The sequence below is a fragment of the Peromyscus leucopus genome, chromosome 9 (genome assembly GCF_004664715.2).
Source record: "Peromyscus leucopus breed LL Stock chromosome 9, UCI_PerLeu_2.1, whole genome shotgun sequence".
Classification (NCBI taxonomy): domain Eukaryota; kingdom Metazoa; phylum Chordata; class Mammalia; order Rodentia; family Cricetidae; genus Peromyscus; species Peromyscus leucopus.
Genome location: NC_051070.1, coordinates 78212371 through 78234936, shown reverse-complemented (window position 1 = coordinate 78234936; position 22566 = coordinate 78212371). Strand labels below are relative to the sequence as shown.

The 22566-nt window shown below is 44.7% G+C and overlaps 1 protein-coding gene across 7 annotated transcripts in view; it reads right to left on the bottom strand.

Moving 5' to 3' along the window:
- Positions 1-22566, bottom strand: part of Fermt2 (fermitin family member 2) — a 75666-nt gene that overhangs the window by 7567 nt on the left and 45533 nt on the right. For 4 of the 7 annotated variants that reach the window (XM_028873605.2, XM_037208601.1, XM_028873606.2 and 1 more), the window contains exons 4-11: positions 19371-19505; positions 10522-10554; positions 10010-10235; positions 9644-9746; positions 6849-6956; positions 3005-3142; positions 2270-2319; positions 929-1053 (exon numbers count right to left, since the gene is read on the bottom strand). In XM_028873605.2, the coding sequence (XP_028729438.1) occupies positions 929-1053; positions 2270-2319; positions 3005-3142; positions 6849-6956; positions 9644-9746; positions 10010-10235; positions 10522-10554; positions 19371-19505 (918 nt within the window). The remainder of the gene's footprint in view (positions 1-928; positions 1054-2269; positions 2320-3004; positions 3143-6848; positions 6957-9643; positions 9747-10009; positions 10236-10521; positions 10555-19370; positions 19506-22566) is intronic. The other 3 variants (XM_028873607.2, XM_028873609.2, XM_028873610.2) reach the window with 1 other exon arrangement.

Sequence of the window (22566 nt, the reverse complement as noted above, 5' to 3'; positions counted from 1 at the left end):
CAGAGTCTCGGACACACCAGACACACACTCTACCACTGGACGCCACTCCTGGTCCCCAGATGAAGAGTAAGTCTCCTTCCACCTGAGCCAGGAGAAAGAAACGAAGAAGCAGAAGCGACAGAGGCCACCAAAATGAATGAATAGAATGAATGAATAAAAGATGCAGCTAGCGGTGGAGAAGGCCTGGCCCAGCAGTTAAAGAAGGACAGGAGTTCAGGTCCCAACTCCCAACTGCCTCTTATTCCAGCTCCGGTGGAGTTGATACCCTCTTCTAGACTACTCGGGCCCCTGTATACACACACGCACACTTAAAAATGAGATGAAGCTTTAAAAACAATCAACGAAGAAGCAGAGCTACCAGCTGAGCCCGCACTGAAGAGTGGCCCAGGCTGCAGTGCTCAGTGAGGAGGCCCATGCCTCCAGTTCCAGCAACTACTTCTCAGCCCGCTTTCAACAGCACAAGGCAACAGAAACTCCAGCTGGCAGCTAGACACCTAACAGGGCCATCCTGGGCTTGCCCTCAGGAGCTGGGCAGAGCAAAGTAAAGAGAGAAAAACTGGAGGAGGAGGAGGAGGGAGACTGGGGAAACAGGCGTGAAGAGCAAGCAGGAGGCCTGCCAGTGATGATGGGTGAGACAAGAAACACAGACATGAGACCCACGAGGCTGCCCGTGAGGGACCTGAACGTTCCTGATGCTCAAGGTGAGAAAAAAAGACATCACAAATGTACTTGCCGAGTGAGGTAAACGTGGTGTACTTGAGCTCGGGTCTGCCCAGAACAAATTATCCACATGCAACTGAATACACAAACTGGAGAATCAAAATCACTGCAAAGACCCCAAAGGCGTAAAGAGAACTCGAAGTGCCCCCCCTCTCCCCAGTGAAGTTTATTGAGTACCGGACTGACGGGTCACACAAGGCTCCCCTACCTTTGAGGTTCATCTGGTGAGCAGGTGTACCACTGGACTCTTCTCGGCTCTTATAGCAGGAGATGGACGTGTCTTTGAATGTGCACCAGTACTGCTTGTACCCTTTCAAAGTCAGCTTTTTAGGCCTGGAGAGCAAACAGAATTGAGACAAAAACCACTCTGAAGTACCTTGTCAGGACTGTTTTAGCAGTTAAACTTCTCAGTGCTGAAAAACACGGCCAACTTTACAGGGCTGACATCATCTGCCTTTGGCCAGTTTTTTCCTGGTGTGCCCTCCTCCTCAGTCTACTCCAGTAGACCGGGAGTCCAAACAGGGGGAAGGTAGAGGGCCCACAGCCCCACACTTCTCACTTAAAGGTGTCCGTGTGGAAAGGTCCACGTCCGCCCACACTCTGCAGAGGCAGTGGTGTCCACAGCATTACTGCCGCTGAGCTGAGGCCTCTGCATCATGTGATGTACTGGGCATGACTGCAGTGAGAGAGGAGTCAGCCTGACATGGAACAAGGCACAGGCAGCCGGAAAGCGTGGAAAAGGGAAGAGGGTAGATACAGAGACTTGAAATCCTGCCCTTACCGCAGAAGCTTCCAGACTGTGAGCTACAGTGTTTTCAGCCTTGGGAAACTCTAGACTGCAATAATTTCCCAGAGCATACAGTAGGAAAGCGGACAGTCGGCACCACATCTCCGTCTCAACTGCCTTACCGCTCAGTTCTCAATTTTGAGGATTACAAGTAGACTGCTTAAAAGTCTAGAAAAATTTACTGAGACCTTACAGGAAAGGGTCCAGCAGTACATGAACATAAGCCAATGGAGTCTGGAGCTCTGAGCAAGGACATAACACTGGCAGTCACAGGACACCGTTTGCCACTTTTCACAAAGCACAGTGGGGCCAGCCGCTACCACCAACTATGATACAATCAGCCTGAATGATTTTTTTTTTAGTATTTTTTTTAAAGATTTATTATGTATACAGCATTCTGCCTGCATATACACCTGCAGGCCAGAAGAGGGCACCAGATCTCATTACAGGTGGTTGTGAGCCACCATGTGGTTGCTGGGAACTGAACTCATGACCTCTGGAAGAGCAGTCAGTGCTCTTAACAACTGAGCCATCTCTCCAGGCCCCAGCCTCGATGATTTTAAGATCAAATAAAACAATGATTATTGTGGTTTTAGTTTAGTGAACATGAATATCTTAATTTTAAGTGTTCATCTAATTGGTAAATCTTACAGACTTATTTTACAAATAATTGACCAAGTTAGTGTAAATTTAAATGTGCACATGACTATAAAACTGACAGCTCTTACTGATATTTGAAATCTCTCCCACTTTCGTACTTACTTGAAAACTTTAATATAGTCAGCGAGTTCTGGAATTGAAGTAATGTCACCCTAGGTAAAGAATTAAAATAATATTTTTCTTAATCTTTTAAATTTAGTTTGGTATCTGATTTTAAAAACAGCTTATTTAGTATTCAAAATACAGCTGTTAAAGACATAAATGATATGATCATATTACATGGTCTTGCTACAAAGGCATTTTCAAATATTATACAAAGTTAATAAGAATTTGAACAAAATGACATCTGTACAACTCCCAAGAATGTATTCTTGCTTCTAAATACAGCCAAAATGGTTTACAGCAACACATGGAAATACTGTAAATCATGATGCCCTAAGAAAAATGTTTCTTCAGCAAGAACTCATTCCTTAGCTTTAAGAATAAGCAGTTTTTAAGCTATTGTGAGGCTCCTTTCTCCTTCTTTGGGTGTCAATTAAGCAGACTACCTTATCACAACTTGATGCTGCTATCCCTGCAGAACTAACTGCCTTCCCCCACTTGCGGAACAAGTGTCTAGAGACAGCTTCAGTGTGGGAGGCCCGAGGAGCTGGTAACACTCAGGAATGGGGTGGAGTCAGGCCCTGGGTGGATCCTCCCACCACAAAAACCTTCTCTGAAAACCCATGACCGACTGAACACTTTTCTCCCCGTTCCAGAGGCCTTCTCTGGCAATGGAAAACCCACAAACAGGCAAGCCTCAACTGAAGTCACTCGTGAGCTAGAGATCCACCTCACCACCAGAACGGTTGATGCTTTCCCGCCTTCCAAAGTGATCTCCAGGTCAGAAAGGGCAGCGCCAACTTCATCAACGTCTCTGTCACTGTTGTTTAAATGGTTTTCTGACGTCATGATTGACAGCTTATTGATATGATACTGAAACCACAAACACATGGTGTTGAAATGACTGTTGAGCGGCAGAACGTGAAGATGAAATTACTACCTGACTCCACATTAGATGTTCTTTAATCTGATTTGCAAAGATAAATCGTCAGGGAAGGAGGGGGAGAGCTGAAGGCTCAGTGCCTAACAGCACTGGCTGCTGGTACCGTGAACTTGGGTTGGATTTCTAGCACCCACGGGGCAGCCCACAGCCTTCTGCAACTGCAGGTCTAGGGGATCCAGCGCCCTCTTCTGGTGCCCACAGACACTGCATGCACATGAGCACAGACAAAATGCAAAACTCCTGAACACATCCAAGTAAGCAAAGTGTCCTGAAACCGGAAGGATGAAAAGCAAGGGCCATGGCACCTGGGATCCATGCGACAGCCCTGCTCAGAAAGACTTATCCAAAATGAGCACAGTACCTGTAGACACAATGTATTCTGTTTCTGCCTCCCTTGGTGTGAAGGGCATTTATAGGTCTGCTACTACATTTACATGAGTGAGTTTTGGTTGTTTTGTTGTTGGGTGGTTGATTTCCTTGTGCCTAGAACAGGGCCTTGTACAGATGCACATCCCATGAGGGCTCAGGCCATGCACTTCTGTAGGGATGAACTCACTGCTTGTATTCTATCACTGGAGAAAAAGAACCCTCGCTGGCCCACAGTCCTAACCACTCAGGAGAAAAGAACTGCCATTGTAGCCTCGGGAGAAGCGGAAGCTAGCTCCACTTTCCCAGTTCTGTTTTCAGGGCTGCATGGACTCAGCTATCTAGAAATAAGAAACTCTGTTCATATATGTGAACAGAGTGCGTGAATGCAATCAGCCAGCAGGAAACGGTCTTGGGTATAGAATTTTCTAAAGTATTACATAGTTGTTTTTAAACACACTTGGTGACTCAGGATATTAAAAATCTATTAGGTTTTGATGTCAAGCCTGGGAGATTTTGTGGAGAGATCAACAGAATCTGGTGTAACTCTCATTAGCTGCCTCTCACAGCGTAAGAGGCTCTGAACTTCTGAAGGATCCATTTACCTGTAAAGTCTATCTGTGGGAACACTCAATGCTTAGACTCAGTAGTAAATGGTTACACCTTCAAGTTGGGCAAACATGAGATCTTTGCGGTGACAGAAACTTCTGTGATAACCACTGAGAACAAGACAGGCAGAGACTGCCAGGCATGGCCTCAATGTTGACAGACTATTAAGAATCACGTGGAGAGTTGGTTAAAAACACAGGCCCCTCCCTCCATTCCCTCCCCCATCACCCCAGAGGTCGTGGCTCAGAACTCCATGGCTTAGCTTGAAATCTGCCATTTGTCAAAGCACTTTGACTGATACTGATGCAAATGGCCTGTGACTATCTTATTAACTTTCCAACTTTATTCTTTTTATCCAGTTTATTCCAAATTATTTTCTTTCTTTTTGCTATAGAGAGAGCCTGCTTTTGATCTGGGTGCCCCAGAGACAGAGCAGTTCAATGTGTGGGCCAAAGGCTCCTCACCATACTTTCTTCTCAATGGTGACGAGCAGAAACATGAGCTCCAGTCAGTGTGGTCATATGGGGAAGGACAAGAGTCTGTCTTCTTACCAAGATGGCTCCAACAGTCTGTATGTCAGTCTTCTCTGTCTGTCTGTCTGTCTCTCCCTCCCTCCCTCCCTCCCTCCCTCCCTCCCTCCCTCCCTCCTTATCTATCTATTAAAATGGTCCAAGAGGGCTATGCTTTGAGGCCCTTCGATTACTGGGAATAGAATCTAAGGCTTGCTGGGATATAACTCAGTGGCACACGCTGGGTTAGCATGTGCAAGGCTTTGGGCTCAGTCCCTAGCACAATACCAAAACAACAACAAAATGATAAACTAACACTGTTATAAAATTAAAACCTATGGTTTTTCAGATATATTTTACATGACTTGTACTTGCTTTTGGCAAAACTTCTACCAGAAGATGCCAGAGTCTGTGTCCAGAGGGTGAAAGATATATTTAAAGAGTCACTCAAGTGGGAGACTCCCAGGAAACTGTACCGAGATTTAGTTCAGGAAATTCTTCAGACAGTCGAAATGACCCGGAAACTGTAAGAATCTTAACCAGCTGCTTAGTCAATTCTCTGAAATAGCTGATGAATTCACCCGCCTGCCCACCAGCAAGGACTTGCCACCTGCCCTCAGCTTTCCAACAGTGACCCTGGGTTGTAACTGAACTTTCTGGTGCTTTGGTGCATTTGGAAATCTGAGAGCATTTTTGTGTCTGAGAAAAGAAGTAAAAATCTTCATAGTGAGAGCTTCTTCACTGAGGGCCAGTCTTTCTTCTCCTGCTTCTATTTAAAGATTGTCAATTGCACTGGGACCTTAGGGAAGACTAGAATCCCAGCCCAGCCCAGGAATACTTGCCAAAGCCCTACTCAGACACACTGAACTCTGAAAGATTTCATCTGGTGACAATGGACCTCACTGCTTCTAAGAACACTGACTAGTCTAAAGCCATTTCAGTAATGGGAGTGGGTAATTAATTTTTTAATAAGTACCACTATAATTCTGAAGCATGTGGTATCCAAGGTCCACATTTGTAAAAATACTAAAGAAACATTAGCTTTATACTTAATAATTAATATTGTAAAAACATTTATGTTTATTCTAGTCTCTTGAACTCTCATTATTTAAAGGTGTTATTTCTGACACAACCAGCGTGCAATGTGCCTTATTATCAATTTCATATCATTAGTACTTACTTCTAAGAGAAAATTGAGTTAACTTCAAGTTACTATCCACTGGGAGGGAAAAGACTAATTTTTCCACAAGATACAGGAAAGTAACCAAAGTATCACTGATTCTTCAATACATATATATGTATATTTAAGATTTATTTATTTATTATGTATACAGTGTTCTGCCTGCATGTATGCTGCACACCAGAAGAGGGCACCGGATCTCACTAAAGATAGTTGTGAGCCACCATGTGGTTGCTGGGAATTGAACCCAGGTCCTCTGGAAGAGCAGCCAGTGCTCTTACCCTCTGAGCCATCTCTCTAGCCCCAATTCTTAAATATTTTAACACAACAACAAAAATAATCATTAGCTGGGCTGTGGTGGTGCAACCTTTAATCCCAGCACTCGGGAGACAGAGCAGGCAGATCTCTGTGAGTTTGTGGCCAGCCTGGGCTACAGAGTGAATTCCAGGGCAGCCAGGGATACACAGAGAAACCCTGTCTAGAAAAACCAAAAGAAGAAAGAACTAATCCTAATCATGTTTGTTTCACTTTTGTAAATGTCCACTTTCAATGTCTAAAAATGTTCATTTATTGAGAGTGTTTGCGTGTGTGTGCGCGCGCGCGCGCGCGCATGTGCCATGTGTGTGCACATGCGGTGAGAGGTCAACACTGAAAAGCAAATCTCACTCTGCAGCCCTAGCTGCCCCAGACTCACAGACAACCACCTGCCTCTGCCTCCCCAGGGCTGGGACTAAAGGTGTGCGCCAATGTGCCCAGCCTCAGAGGATTTTTGGGAGTTGGTTCTCTCCTTCTACCAAGTAGGTCCTGAATAACAAACGTGGGTACCATGGTTGGCAGAAAGCATCCACTTGCTGGGCCATCCTGCCAGCCCCACATGCCACTGTCTACATAGCAAAGAACACATCAAAAGCCTGTATAACATCGACACCACTCTCCTCTTTCCCAGTGAGGATCATCCACTGTCTTCATTACCTGCAAGGCTGCAAACATCATCATCTCTTCTTCGGTGCATTCAATCTCTTCCAGCAGAAGAGCCCACTTGGCCTGCTCGTAAAGCTGATTGATTCTGATAGCATCATACTGCAGAATGAAGGAAATACGGGCTTTAATACACAGACTTCAATACTACAAAGTTCTCAATGTTCAAACTCCACTTTTGAGGCTGGAGAGACGGCTCAGCAGTTAGAGTCCTTACTGCTATTGCAGAGGAACGGAGTTCAGTTCCCAGCACCCATGTAAGATGGCTCAGAATTGCCCGTAATCCCAGACCCCAGGGAGTCCTGATACCTCTGGCCTCTATGGGCACCTGCGCACACATACGCCTAAATTTTAAAATAGCAAGTCTTAAAATAGCCTCTCTTTTTAAATAAAATTATTGTATTTTATGAGGGTTTTGACATGAAAATTACCCAGGGATGTAGCCCAGTAGGTAGAAGGGGTTGCCTAGCATGAGAGAGGATTTGATCTCCAGTACTGAAGGGAAAAAAGGGGGTCCATGTAACAACTGTTGCCGTTTCAATGGAAATCTAACCCGAAGAAGAATGTGGTAGCCTACGACTGCTCTGCTGGCCCTTGGAAAACTAAAGGAGGAGGATCCTTGGTTTCTAGGCCAGCCCAGGCTGCAGAGCAAGGTCTGGTCTCAAAAACAAAGATGATAAACCCCACAAAAATGGGTACTGTGCCGGGCAGTGGTGGCGTACGCCTTTAATACCAGTACTTGGGAGGCAGAGGCAGGTGGATCTCTGTGAGTTTGAGGCCAGCCTGGGCTACAGCGCGAGATCCAGTAAAGGTGCAAAGGTACACAGAGAAACCCTGTCTCGAAAAACAAAAACAAAACAAAACAAAAAACGGGTACTGATATATGTTTGTAACCAGCACCCAGAGTCTGAGGGATCACAAGTTTGAGGCCAGTCCCCTGGGGTTTCATATTAAGTCTGAGCAGCCTATGCAGAATGGCTGGATTCTGCCTCAAAAAGCAAACACCGGATAAAGAGAGGGAAGAAGGGGGAAAAAAGAGAAATCTAGTTGGAAAGAATTAAAACAAGATACAAATACAGATTGCTTTTAACATTGTTATTCTGAGTTGCCACAAAAGAACCCAGTGAGCAAATTAATTTGGGAAATACCTTGCTCACAGTGGAGGAACACCCAAAGAGGTAGACCCTTGGGAGGAAGAGCTATTTTAAATATCCAAATCAGACAGTACAGACACACTTTTGGAAAATATGTGTATCTGTGTCTTTAGACTGTCCATTTAATTATATTGGCAAAAAGAAACACTCTCTTAAAATGTTAACCAAACATTCCACTCCCCAACCTACAACCAAAAGTAGATACAATGTTGCCTGAAAATACAATTTTTAGTGTTTTTTTTTTTTTTAAAGATTTTTATTTATTTATTTATTATGTATACAGTGTTCTGTCTGCATATACACTTGCAGGTCAGAAGAGGGCACCAGATCTCATTACAGATGGTTGTGAGCCACCATGTGGTTGCTGGGAATTGAACTCATGACCTCTGGAAGAACAGCCAGTGCTCTTAACCTCTGAGCCATCTCTCCAGCGCCTTAGTGTTTTATTGCTACAATTTGCTGTATATATGTTATGTAAAGAATTATGACCGGGCGGTGGTCGCGCACACCTTTAATGCCAGCACTTGGGAGGCAGAGCCAGGGGATCTCTGTGAGTTCGAGGCCAGCCTGGTCTACAGAGCAAGATCCAGGACAGGCACCAAAACTACACAGAGAAACTCTGTCTCGGAAAAAAAAAAAAAAAAAAAAAAAAACCCCAAAAACAAATAAATAAAGAATTATGTGCACACATAATGAATAAAAGATAAGATACTAGATTAGTGGTTCTTATCCTGTAGGTCCTGACCCTTTTCACAAGGGTGTCCTATGACGACTGGAAAATCGGTATTTACATTAGGATTCATAACAGTAGCAAAATTACAGTTATGAAGTAGCAACAAAATGACTTTATGGCTGGGGGTCAGCACACCATGAGGAACTGTATTAGAGGGTCACAGCATTAGGAAGGTTGAGAACCACTGCTCTAGACAGAGTACAATTCAGACATGAAGGAGATACAGGGGGCCTGGACAGGCTCTGTCCCCTAAAGACTGTGCCCCTGTTCTTGGGGAAAAACAACTACAGATTTTCACAGCAAACTTAAAAAGTGAAGTTAGAGCACAGCAGACTTACCCAGCACAGAAATCAAGTAACAATGGTTAGCTATTATGATAAAAAGGAGACTATAAAACAATACAAAGCCTAGCTTGGTGGCGCACGCCTTTAATCCCAGTACTCGGGAGGCAGAGGCAGGCAGATCTCTGAGTTCCAGGCCAGCCTGGTCTACAGAGCGAATTTCAGGACAGCCAGGACTACACAGAGAAACCCTGTCTCAAAAAACCAAAAATAAAATAAAAATAAATAAACAACAACCCCCACCCCAAATTATACAAAGAGTAATTTTTCAGAAACTATTCTTTACCTTAAAATATAATTGCAGATGTTAAATTTTAAAAAAAAAAAAAAAAACAACTAGTACCTTTGAAACACATTAAAGAAAATGTGATTGCCTTATCAAAAGAAAAAAAAAAAAACTTCAACTATGCTTCTAACCTAGGAAAATACCAGATTTACTCAGAATACAAACATCTTTTGCCTTCAGGTCTGGGTTTTAAAATATTCAAAACTTGCTACAGTTTCTTAACGCTCAAATGAGAAGGGAAAGAGGCAGAAAAGACCCCTCTAGATCCTTGGTACCTTTGGGTTCAAATCAAAAAAGCTGTAGTACTTGAATCGGAGCAGCAAGGCCTCATTCTCCTTCACATCTTGCTCCATCAGGGACCTCGAGGAATCCAGCCACCTGGAGGGACGCATTGGAGAAGAGCACTGAGCAAGTCAGCCAAACACTTCCCCCACCAGGTACATCTGTGCGGGTGCCTGGCCTTTTAGAACTTACCCTTGGCCAGGCCTGGTGATGCATGCCTTTTTAAAAATCCCAGCCCTCGGGAGGCAGAGACAGGCAGATCTCTGTGAGTTTGGGGTCAGCCTGGTCCACACACAGAGTTCCAGGGCAGCCAGGGCTACATACAGATACCCTATCTCGAAAAAAATAAAAACACTTACCCTTGGTTGGTTTTTGCTTTATCAAGAAGAGCTTGAGGCTTGAACATCTTTGCCAGTATTTCTGGTGATGTTACCGGCTGACTGACGGCAAGTATCCCGGGATTGCCTTCGGACAGGGCGCTGTCACCAAACCAGGCAGAAGTCGGTGACAAGGGGCTCCCGTCATGAGCGTCGTAAGTGGGGGTCATTGTTTTACTGTAAAGTCCAGGGCTTGAGTATATGCTTCCTAGTGAGTGAGAAGAGGAGGCTGTGAGGGGGACTCGGACTCTTAGCTCAAGAAGGACACACACTACGCAGGAAGCACAGTGAGCCACAAGCTTCAATCTGGAAGGAGAGCTCAGCACATTAGCTACCTGCCTCAGAACACAAAATAACTCCGCTCGTACAACAGAACACGTAGTACCGAAGCCGTGATGTGATTAAATTGGCAGAAACTCTGAGGAACTAGGAAATAAGGCTGTAGCTGAAGCGCACAGACTGACACTTGTGTGTGTGGCTGTGGTGAGGCTCACCTTTCAGAGGGCCAATGTAAAGAACATCGATGCCTATAGGAAAGGAAAGAAAGGAATTGAGAAGGCAAAGGAAAGTCAACAACAGAAGACAAAGAATGGAGAGGAAACGGGAAAAGGGAAGAGTAAGCGTGTTAAAACCCCGGGAGCTTCAACATAAACACAACACTATTTTGTCCCGTGCATGATGAAGCTGGGCTTTCACCAGGCCTCCCGTGATTTGGTTTCTAAGCAGCTGCACTCAAGGCAGAGGCTCACCTCATTTATCTAAGGATCCCTCAGTATGACGGGGCTGGGCACACACTAGAGGCTACACACATAAAACACACTGGCTAATGATACCACACACGCTCTTCCACTAGAAAAGCAGAATTAAGGGCATCAAAAACATGTCTTAACTCTGTTATATTATATTTGGTCCTGTCCTGTTTTCTGAGTCAGGGTCTCACATGGTGGTCCAGGCTGGCCTCCAACTTAGGGCGATTCTCCTGACTCATCCTCTGGCTATGAAAGAGAATGTGCAATTGCTGTTACATTGTTACTGGATGTGGAAAGAAGAGGGTTAACCCACTCTGCCCAGCTAACTAACTGAAGACTGTGCTTAGGAATCCTCCTTCCTCCCACTCCTGTGTATACAGAAGCGATAAGAAGACACAGTGTAACACAAGGACTTTCACTGAACGGATGTGGAGACTGTCAGCCAGCCATATCTGATCTGATATCCCTGTGTCCTGGGTTGTGCTTAAACAACCTGTCGATCGGATGCTGTGAGACACAGAGAGGAGGTATGAACTCTGCTTCAGCCTTTAAAGGAGACACTGGACATAATCAGTCCCGAGGCACTGTTGTCTATGGGAGTCATCGTCAAACTTAAAACCATGGCACTGTGGACGGGTACGGTGTCCATACTTACCAAAGGCAGAAATCACTTCTCCAGCTCACCTGGGCAGACAGTGATTCTGCTAAGGGAGTACATATAAACGCAGTATGGGATATTAACTAATAGGCAGAAACCTGTTTACAGAAACAAAACAAACCAAACCCATTTTGAACTGGTCAGTGGCGGCAGACACCTTTAATCCCAGCACTTGAGAGGCAGAGGCAGGTGAAGTTTGAGGCTAGCCTGGTCTACAAATCAAGTTCCAGGACAGCCAGGGTTGTTACACAGAGAAACTCTGGAAAAATCAAAAATAAAAACAAAACCATTTGTTGAATAAACCTTCCATAAGAATGTCAGAATACTGACATTTTTTCCTAGTATGATGTACTAGAATTATTTAGAGCTGAGTAAAGTTAAAATCGACGACTCTACAAATTTTCCAATACAGAAAGTAAGTTAATAGAGCCCACTCTCAATTGCCTCCAGTCTGCATTTTACATATCACAGTTCCTATCCGTCACACGGATACCACGGGGTAACAACTCATCTAGTGTCCCAACAAATCTATTTCACCCTGAAGAACAAAACTGGGGCCCAAAGGCTCAAAGACTTGTTCGCGGTCAAGAGCCAGCAAGCTGCGGGCCATGCCGGGAACTAGCCGCTCTTGGTTGCCTGAACACTGCCTTCACGAAAGTACAACTCAAACCACTCCCAACCCATGTATGTCCGACTGCTTAGAATCTCGGTGGCGAGGCAAGAGAAGCTTCAGTAAAGAGCTTTGGACTGATTTCCCAATTCTAGTTGCGCTGCTGGGTCAGAGGGTGGGCATAGTTTAAATTCCTTCAGGGCCAGCGCAAAGGCTAACCCCGACTTGTTTTCCTATTTGCCTGCTTTTATATCTATTTCAGGCAGGAATCAGAGTAAGATGAAGTAACAAATGTAGTCAGCAACAAAATATGGAGAGAGAACTTAAAAACTAAACCAAGAATTCAAAAGGAAAATCGTCCAGAGAGCACTATATTCTGGGCTACTACGCATAACTGGCCACAGATAATAAAAGCCGCACGTGGCTCTTGGGAGGGCTGCTGTATTAGGACACAGGAAAATGACCACAGACAAAATGCTGATGTGCAGTGAGACTCTCCAACACAAGGGTAGTACCACTAACGGCCGAAACGCAAATAAGAAGGAACAGTCTAGGCGTGTGAAAAAATCAATAGACTAAGAAGAGCCAATGGCTAATACGTCAAATCCAATCTACCATCCCAGTGTTTATAGCATCTATCCAGGAAATGAGAAATAAAGTAACTCTGAGATACTATTTGTCAAAATGGTAAAAAAATGTATAAGGACTGACAATACTCAACACTGGGAAGAATGGATGAAAAGGGTGTATTCATACACTATCGATGGGAAAGTGAACTCCAGCTGTGTGGTTCTCTACCACACAGGTAGAGAACCGATGAGTACAGCTTTTGTGTACAGAAACTCTTGAGAGCATTCTCAAGGGCTTGGCAGAACTCTCCGCTTTGCCACAGAAAAAGCACCAAACTATTAGTCAGTGAAAAGAAAATCAGTGCAGTCTAGATTAGAGTCTTCCTCTGGGAGCTTGAGGGCTACACAGGAGTCCCAAGCTAGCCAGGGCTGTATAGTGAGGCCTCGTCACAGTAGAAAAGAAAGAGAAGGAAGGAAGGGATAGAGGGAGGGAGGGAGGGAGGGAGGGAGGGAGGGAGGGAGGGAGGGAGGGAGGGAGGGAAGAAAGGAGGGAGAGAGTGAAGAAAGGAGGGAGGGAGGGAGGGAAGGAGGGAGGGAGGGAGGGAGGGAGGGAGGGAGGGAGAGAGGGAGGGAGGGAGGGAAGAAAGGAGGGAGAGAGTAAAGAAAGGAGGGAGGGAGGGAGGGAAGGAGGGAGGGAGGGAAGGAGGGAGGGAGGGAGGGAGGGAAGGAGGGAGGGAGGGAGGGAGGGAGGGAAGGAGGGAGGGAGGGAAGGAGGGAGGGAGGGAAGGAGGGAAGGAGGGAGGGAGGGAGGAAGGGAGGGAGGGAGGGAGAGAGGGAGGGAGGGAGGGAAGAAAGGAGGGAGAGAGTAAAGAAAGGAGGGAGGGAGGGAGGGAGGGAAGGAGGGAGGGAGGGAGGGAAGGAGGGAGGGAGGGAGGGAAGGAGGGAGGGAGGGAGAGAAGGAGGGAGGGAGGGATGAAGGGAGAAACGGGCACCGTCAAGCTGTAGTCCCAACTGTTACAATAAAGTCATCAAGAAATGGCTAATTCTTGGGGCTGCAGAGATGGCTCAGTGCCCGGGAACATCTGCTGCTCTTCAGAGGACCCGAATTCAGTTCCAGCACCCGTCAGGTGGCTCACAACCACCTGTAACATCAGCTCCAGGGATCCAACACCTTCTTCTGGTTTCCATGGCGTGTGTGCACACGCACGCACACACGCACACACATAAACATTGGATAAAAAAAGAATATGAGGGAACAGCCAAAGAGTAAGTTTAAAAGGAACCTTCACCACTGCCTTCGCTTATTTTCTGTATTGTTTGAGTTTATTATAATGAGATTAATATTCAGAGTATGACTTCTGTAATAGAAAATACGAGGCTCATTAGATCATATTACTGATGGAAGGAAACACAATATATATAATCCCACTTTAGTTGGAAAAAACAAACTGAAGAAAATTTGAGCCTTTAATATTTGAATATTTAGTGTGTGTGTATGTGTGTATGTATGTATGTGTATATATGTGTGTGTGTGTGTGTGTGTGTGTGTGTATGTGTATATAGCTTTTGTTCTTTAAAGAATAGGTTTAAAATATTTTGATATTTAAAATGGTCAAGATCCAGTTAGAAAAAAAATTGCATCCTATGTAGATAATTTTCCTAATAAAGTGAAATAGAATATTTATTATATTCTATATTAATGTAGATCCTAGACTTTTTTCTTTTCCTAGATGCCTTCTCATTTTATTTTCAAGAAGAATTTGTTTGTTTGTTTGAGACAAGATTCCTGTGTGTAGCCCTGGCTATCCTGAAACTCACTCTGTACACCAGGCTGGCCTCGAATTTACAGAGATCCGCCCATTTCCGCCTCCCGACTGCTGGGATTAAAGGTCTGCATCACCACTGCTCTCAAGAAGTTTCACCGGGTGGTGGTGGCGCACGCCTTTAATCCCAGTACTCTGGAGGCAGAGCCAGGCGGATCTCTGTGAGTTCGAGGCCAGCCTGGACTACCAAGTGAGTTCTAGGAAAGGCGCAAAGCTACACACAGAAAAAAGAAGTTTCTAGTAGGATAATTTCCACTTGCATAATGCATTCTGATATGAAGTTTCTTTGAAAATCATGACCACACTGCAGAAAGTGTTCTTCCTTTGAAAAGCTGCAGTCAGTCCGGTGTGGTAGTGCAGTTGCTCATCCCAGCACTCGGGGTCCAAGGCAAAGGATGGTCCGGAGTTTGAGGTGAACTCTGGCAACATACTGAATTCATGGCAACATACTGAATTCATGACAAGCAGGACAGTGGAGCTGTTAGAATTTATAGTGTGTTGGCCAGGCAGAGTGGAAATGACCTAATTGCATTGATTATACATGGCTACATGTTAGCTGTTACACACCAGACATCTAGGTGGAGGAAAATCCTGGAGGGCTTCTTTATGATTTCGCTTACCACCTTTCTCTACCAGAGCATCTTCTAACAGGGGAGTATCAATCTAAATTACCATGGTTTAATCATAACCCAAAGCCTAAGAATCAGTAAAAAAAACCGAGCTGTTTTGCATCAGCTCAGCCAGCTTTCTTACAGTCTGTCACTATTAGCATAATTGGGGAGAAGTACAGAAAAAAGAGCCTAAGTAATAATCCACGATAACATTACCCTGTGCTTCCAATTCTGCTACTAACTACACAAACAGGGTTTTCTTGTCTTTCTCACACTCAGAAGCTATTTCTAGCGACTTCTGGATAACTGAAACAGTCGTGTGTCTTAAAATTCCTGGGACCCTTGCACTCACTGTTGGTTTCTGGGCTAGAAAGCTCACTCGGCTCACCCAGACGGACAAGATCTTCCACGCTGCAGTTTCTACGTGGATGACCTCAAACTGTTCTGATTAATACATACAGTAGACAGTGTAGATTCCTTAAGGAAATGAAATTCATTTCTTTTTCTTTCAAGTAATCAAAGTTTAAAAAATAATCTGTAAAAGCTAGATTCTGGCCTTTGGCTACTGGAACACTGCTGAAATTCAGGGTCTCTGTGTTCTAGTAAGGGTGGGGGAGGGGCATGTGGCTAGATAGTCAGAGCTTAGGATGCCTCCAACAAACCGTGGCTCTCCCTTTCCTCGGTTGTCTGAGCCCAGGCAAGTGACTCAGTCTGAATTTGTCATGCTACCTGTTAGTCAGAACTGAGGCTAGAGGTAAATATTAGCATTGCATGTCCTGTTTGGGAAAGTGAGTCGCTCAAGGAATGTGGCCCTCAACAGCAGCAACCTTTCAACATAACTCTGGTTTTTCCTTTCTTTCTTTTGTTTTTTTTTTTTGGATTTGGGTTTTTCTGTGTAGCCTTGGCTGTCCTGGAACTCATTCTGTAGCCCAGGCTGGCCTTGAACTCACAGAGATCCCCTTGCCTCTGCCTCCCGAGTGCTGGGATTAAAGGCGTGCGCCACCACTGCCCGGCTTGGTTTTCCTTTCTTAAAAAAGATCTCCTGAACGGTCCACAGAGAGGGCTCAGTGGGTAAGACTGCTCTTCCAGAGGACCCAGGTAGATCTCCAGCATACACATGGCAGCTTACAACTGCCTCTAACACCAGTTCTAGAGGCTCTGACAGCCTCTTCTGGCCTCTGTGAGCCCTGCACACACATACATGCAGGTAAAACACACACACACACACACACACACACACACACACACACACACACAAAATTAAATAAATAAATAAATCTCAAAATGGAAAAAAAAAACCAAAAACCAAAAAAAACAACTTCTTAAAAAGGTCTCTCGTAAAGCTGTCCAGTAGTGTTCTTAGGACACTCAGTTGTCTGAAAGTCAGGCCTGAGGGAAGAACTGAAGAATGACACACAGTCCAAAAATAAAGAGCAGACACAGTCGGAGTGGAAAGGAACTAGCCAGAAGTGAGCCAGCCGGGAGGAGCAGACTGTGAGTTCTAAGCTAGAGTGAAACCCCACGGCTATCCCAAGAAAACCAACAAAAAAAACGACCCTGTACACCCACCGAGCTACTCAAGCCAGTTTACTTGTTGGAATAAAGCTGGAAACATACAAACGCAGAAGGTGCAGGGCCTAGGATAGCTAAGTTAATAGTTCTGGGGATACGATTTTTTAAAAAAGCTAAAAGAACTTCCTAGCCGGTGCGGTGGCTCAGGCCTGCAGGCTGCTGTATGTGTGAGACCAGAATGGTCTACACAGCAAGGCTCCACTCAACTGAAAAACAAAGCCAGCTTGCTGAATTAACCGAGGATCGGCATTACAAAGGACCGTGAAGAAAGAGATGTAAAAATCTGGACTTTGGCGACTGGGGGGATATCTCAGTGCTTACAACTCTTACTGCTCTGCTCTTCCAGAGCGCCAGGGTTCTGTTCCTGGCACCCACGCAGGGTGGCTCACAACCAGCAGAGACCCCAGGTTCGGGAGATCTGACAGTGTTCTAGCATCTTTGGGAACTGCACACATGCCCCCCACCCACTTATATAAAAGGATTCAGAACTCTGGCCAGCAGACACACACTAAAGGGCTTTTAGTCCTACATAAGAAAAGTGAAAAAAGTATGTATGTATTTGTTTTGAAGACATTACATGGCCCAAAAGTATCCCTTCTTTTGGTTGGAAGAGATCTTCCACTGTTACTGTTAACACTGGCTGACTTCTGGGGCCACATGTAGCCCATGTGCTCACCTGAGCTCCTCTCGGGTCCTGGCTCTAAATCAGAGTGCCTACATCCATCTTCATCATTTGCTAGAGTGGCTAACAACTCGGAAACTCTTGCTACATCACTAATTCCTAACGAAAGGAGTCTATTCAGGCACAGGCAGAAGGAAGAGGCGTATCACATCACGTGGCATCTACGCCTTTTCTCTGGAACAGTCTTCACAGCACCTGAGTAAGTTCTGACCTGGAAGCTCTGCCTCCCTTTCCTTTGGGTTTTGAGGGTTCCTACTTATCACCATGGTTTTGCTGTGATCTTGTGACTGTTCTCCAGGGACAAAAGGGGTCAAGTTTGGTTCCCAATGTGGCAGCATTACGAAGCAGCAAGATGCTTCAGAGACAGGGTCTAGTACTGCTCCTCAGGTCACCGGATCACCGCCTTCAGAAGGACCTGAGAGGGTCCTTGTAGAATTCTGAGACGGTCCTTCGAGGGGGTTGTTTCAAAAGTCTAACCCCTGAGTCCTACTCTGGCACCTTTCCCCTCATGCATGGCAACGTATGTCATCAGCCACAAGATCTTTACCCATGTTTGCATCACGATTTGAACCACTACGCTACCGGCTGAATAAATGTGCTTTATGAGCTACCAGCCACAGGAATTTCCTTACTGTAACAATGATAACTCAACCTCCAGCCCCTTCCCTTCCACAAGACGTCTGGGAGGTGTGGGTGGCACAAGCCTCTAATCATACAGTTGGTTTCTCGGATAACCAGTCCTGTCCTTCCGGGCTTTCCAAAAGCTCCCTCATTAGTATAGACTCAGGTATGGTTAGAAGGTGCCTGTTGTACCAATCTCCTTCGTGGCTTTTAATACAGGAGTTTTAGGGCCTCCATCAGAAACACTGAAGAACCAAAATGTCATTTTAAAAACTGAATATTCCCTAATTGAGATGGGTAATACTGGTCTCTGAATTCCTATCATGTTTTTAAATTCATTTAACATTTATGTATAACTTCTTTAAATATAAAAACTGTTTTCCAAATAGCCTGCCTATAAGCAACTTAAGAGCAGTAAGTACATTGTTTTGTTTGTATTTCTCAAAATACAGCCAATGTATGAATATTAACAGAAAAAAATACTCTCCTAACTTTCTTGTGCCATAATTCCACCCTCCTTAAAATGCGGGTAGTTATACATCTACCTCAAAGGACTGGAATGGGAATCCAGTTTCCCTACGTTAAGCCCATCACATAGATGCATGATTTGTACCTCATAATTGTTGGCTTCCATCATCACTCGGCTAGAATTTAAATGGCCAGGAATGAATTACATCAGTAAACTGAGTTCAGTCATCTGCAGCAGGGAGAGACCCATCCTAAGTAATGGGTGGTCAGTGGAAATGTGGCAGCCATGATACTGAGATATGTCCGTGTTCAGACTAAAGAACTATGTGACCTCTGTCTTCCAGTGACAAGTCATTGCCTTCTTGCCTGATGTATGCCATATGCTGAGCAGGTCCCAACAACAACAACAACAACAACACTCACAAAAAACAGTGAGAGACCCCCTTTGTGCAGGGAATGCACAATTATTAGGGGACACAACACAGAAAAGTCTTAAGATAGGAGAATACCTAATTCAGCTTGGGGAAGGAATGGGTGGGAATGTGAGGACACTTCTCAAAGGAATGACTTCTAAAGAAAAAGGGATGCAAAGAGACCAGGATATGCAAACCACAGAAAAGGTCTTAAGTAATTAAGTAAGGTTTTTAGGTACTAACATATCAACAAAATAGTGATTTCCTGCCCTCCCACAATCTACCTATCAAAAAGCTTTCAATTTCTGCAAACAAAGAACTAAGTCCAAATATGGAACTATCCTTTTCAGACCTGAGCAAAGAGCCAGGTTTCTTCTTCACTGACTCGATTATTGACAGCTGATGACCGGCACACCAGAGGACCTTCATGGCACTAAGGTGACTGAGCAAAGAGGCTGAAGGGGCCTGGACCACTCTCCCGACCTATAGGACCCATGTGCCCTGAAGAAAACACACCCAGTTCGGGGTCCTGACGTGAGTCCTGCCTTTGCGCAGTCGGGGTCTCACCTGATCCGGGAGTGATGAGCGGCCCTTCCAACTCAAGTGCCTCATCTTCAGACTGGTCGTCTAGCTTCTTCTTTTTTTTCTTTGTGGGATCTCTGGGTTTTTTTAGGAGGGAAAGTTCTTCAGGGTGTCTTATATCTGTTAAGGAATGGATTAAAGGAAAAGTTAGCACAGGAAGTTTACTTCATCTATTTCCTTCTGTGTATGTGGGTGTCAGCATTCTGCCCAACACATGAAAGGGGGATAGGTGACATGCTAAAAATCCCCAAAAACTACAGCAAGAGAATGCTTGGCTAGCCCACACAGAGCCCTGGCTTCCATTCCAGCACTGGAGAAAAAAAAAAAAAACCTACCCAAAGCACTCTTAATTCATTATTAGCTAGCAAACATTATTAGCTAGCAGACAGAGAATGTCCACTAGGACACAGAATGAAACCCCACCGGAGTGGCGGTTCATGACTTTAATCTCAGGAAGGTGCATGTAAATGACTTCAAGGCCAGCCTGGTTTACATAGCAAGTTCCAGGAAGGCCAGGACATGTCTAAAAAACACTATCTAAAAACCAGAAAGAAAATTCTAGAACTTTTATTCATATACTCATTTTTATCTAAGAATTTACATTATCTGTTATCAACCATTCTCTATGTTATAAGGTACATGTGGTGCATGAAGCATATGTAATAGATTATCTTAATAAACAGGCATTTTATTTTAACTTTATGCGTATGGGTATTTTGCCTGCATGTGTGTCTGTGAGCTCCTTAAGGGTGTGAGCCACCTTGTGGGTGCTGGGAATTGAACCCTGGTCCTCTGGAAGAGCAACCAGTGTTCTTAGCCTCTGAGCCATCTCTCCAGACTCAAGCTGGTATTTCTTCCATATTAGATACAGTATACACACCATGTTCCTGAGTCGTAAGACTCAACATTATCCCTCCCCTCAAACTAGGGGGACCTCAGTCAACTCTCCCCAGTTGATAAGAAGGTTGAAAATTGTGTAAGTGTGCACACACACGCCCTTGAGGGCATCTGTGAAGATCAGTGGTCAGTCAAGATCAGGTACCTTCCTCAATCATTTTCTAACTTTTTCCAATGTAATATTTTTACTGACTATTTGTGAATTTCACATCATGCACCCAAATCACACTCACTGCCCAGCCCTCCCAGATTGGCACACTCCACCCGTGACCTACTCCACCAAAAAAAGTCCAATTTGCGTTGCCCACACACTCAGTGGAGCATGCTCAAACTCCCAGTAGCCAGCCCCTTAAAAAAATAAAACTGAGTCCTTCCCCACCTGCCCTCATGCCAGAAGCCCTCAACTGTGGAGAGTTACACTTCAGCACCCTCATCCCAGTTTTTAAAGAGTTCTCTTCCATGGCATTCTATTACTTTTTGGGGGGTGGGGTGGGGCTGGGTTAGGGGTTGTCACAGAACTGATGAATGTGGGAAGGCAATTCTAATGGAAAGAAACACCTTCAACAAGTTACTGCTAAACAGTAAAAGATTCATAGTTTTTGTTTTTTTGTTTTCTCAAGACAGGGTTTCTCTGTGTGCCTGTCCTGGATCTCCCTCTGTAGACCAGGTTGGCCTCAAACTCAGAGATCCACCTGGCTCTGCCTTCTGAGTGCTGGGATTAAAGGCGTGCACCACCACCGCCTGGCTGAGATTCACAGTTTTTAACGAGAACATTAACATTCACCTAACTCAATGTGTTAAAAATTAATTCTTAACGAATTGTGGATCTATATCCAACAGTGAAACTAAAAGACCCAGATTACTTAGAAAGGGTGGCAGAAGTGGGAATGAGATCGTCCCCAACAAGATCATGTGTTTGAACACTTGGGTCCCAGAGGGGGATGCTGTTGGCCGAGATTGTGGAACTTTGATGCTATGGAGCCTTGACGAAGGACTGTATCACTCTGAGTCCACGCTCACAGAGGGCTTTGAGGGTTTATACATAGCCTTGCCCACTTCCTGTTCACCCTCTGCTTCACGTGTGCATAATGATGTGATCAGTTAGCTTCCAGCTCCCACCACCAGGCTTGCGGCTTGCTGCCAGGCCTCCCTGAATGATGGACTGATCCCTCCGGAATCACAAACCAAAATAAATGCTTCCACCTGTGAGTTGCTTTGGGTCATGGTATTGTGTCACAGAAACAGAAAAGTAACTAATACAGTCACATACCTTCCTACCCCCACCCCGAGAATTGCCTTTGGGGCTGGAGAAATGGCTCAGCAGTTAAGAGCTCTTGCTGTCCTCCCAGAAGACCCACATTTTGTTCCCAGCACCATACTAGGAGGTTCACAACCACCTGTAACTCTAGTTCCAGGAGATCCGATGCCCTCTTGTGGCCTCTGCTGGCACTGGCACACATGTGATACATATACACACATGCAGGCAGGCACTCACACATAAAATAAAAATGCATAAACCTTCCTCTGTAATTATGATTCCAGGGGATCTAATACCCTCTTCTGGCTTCTGAGGGCATATGCATTTGGTACATATACATACGTGTGGGCAAAACACACATACAAATAAAGTAAAAATAAATAAATTTTAAAAATTAACCAGCCTGCTCTTTGAAAGGCACTGTTCAGAAAATAAGGAGAGAAGCATTATATTGGTATAAATCTGCAAGACTTGTATTCAAAATATGTATTCCAAATAAGGCCACTGGGCTAAAGACTGAGACAAGTACATGAAAATATAATGAGTTACCATCCATCAAAGAAATGTGAATTAAACTATACCCATCAGAACAAAGCATCTTCAAAAACACACAGGAGGGAACTATGACGTATGAGGAGAGGGCCACCCACAGCTCTCACACCCAGCTAGCTGGAATGGGAAATGACAGAATATGTGGGAATGGTTCTTCGGTTTCTTATAAACATGCAGCTAACACACAACTTGGATATCCCCCTATTTACCCAAGAAAGTGGAAAGCACATTCACAGCAGCTTTATTCAAAGTCCAAACTGGGAGTAACTCAAATGGTGAAATCTGCCTATCACTGGAAGCAACGCTCATACAATGGAGTCCATTCATCAGCAGAAAGAAACACGTTACTGACACATACGATAAAGTGAATGAATCTAAATTAAGTGGAAGAAGATAATCTGAAAGGAGAAAATTCGTGATTAAAATCTATGGTTCCGCCAACAAGATTCCACAGAATGCCAACAAATCTCAGTG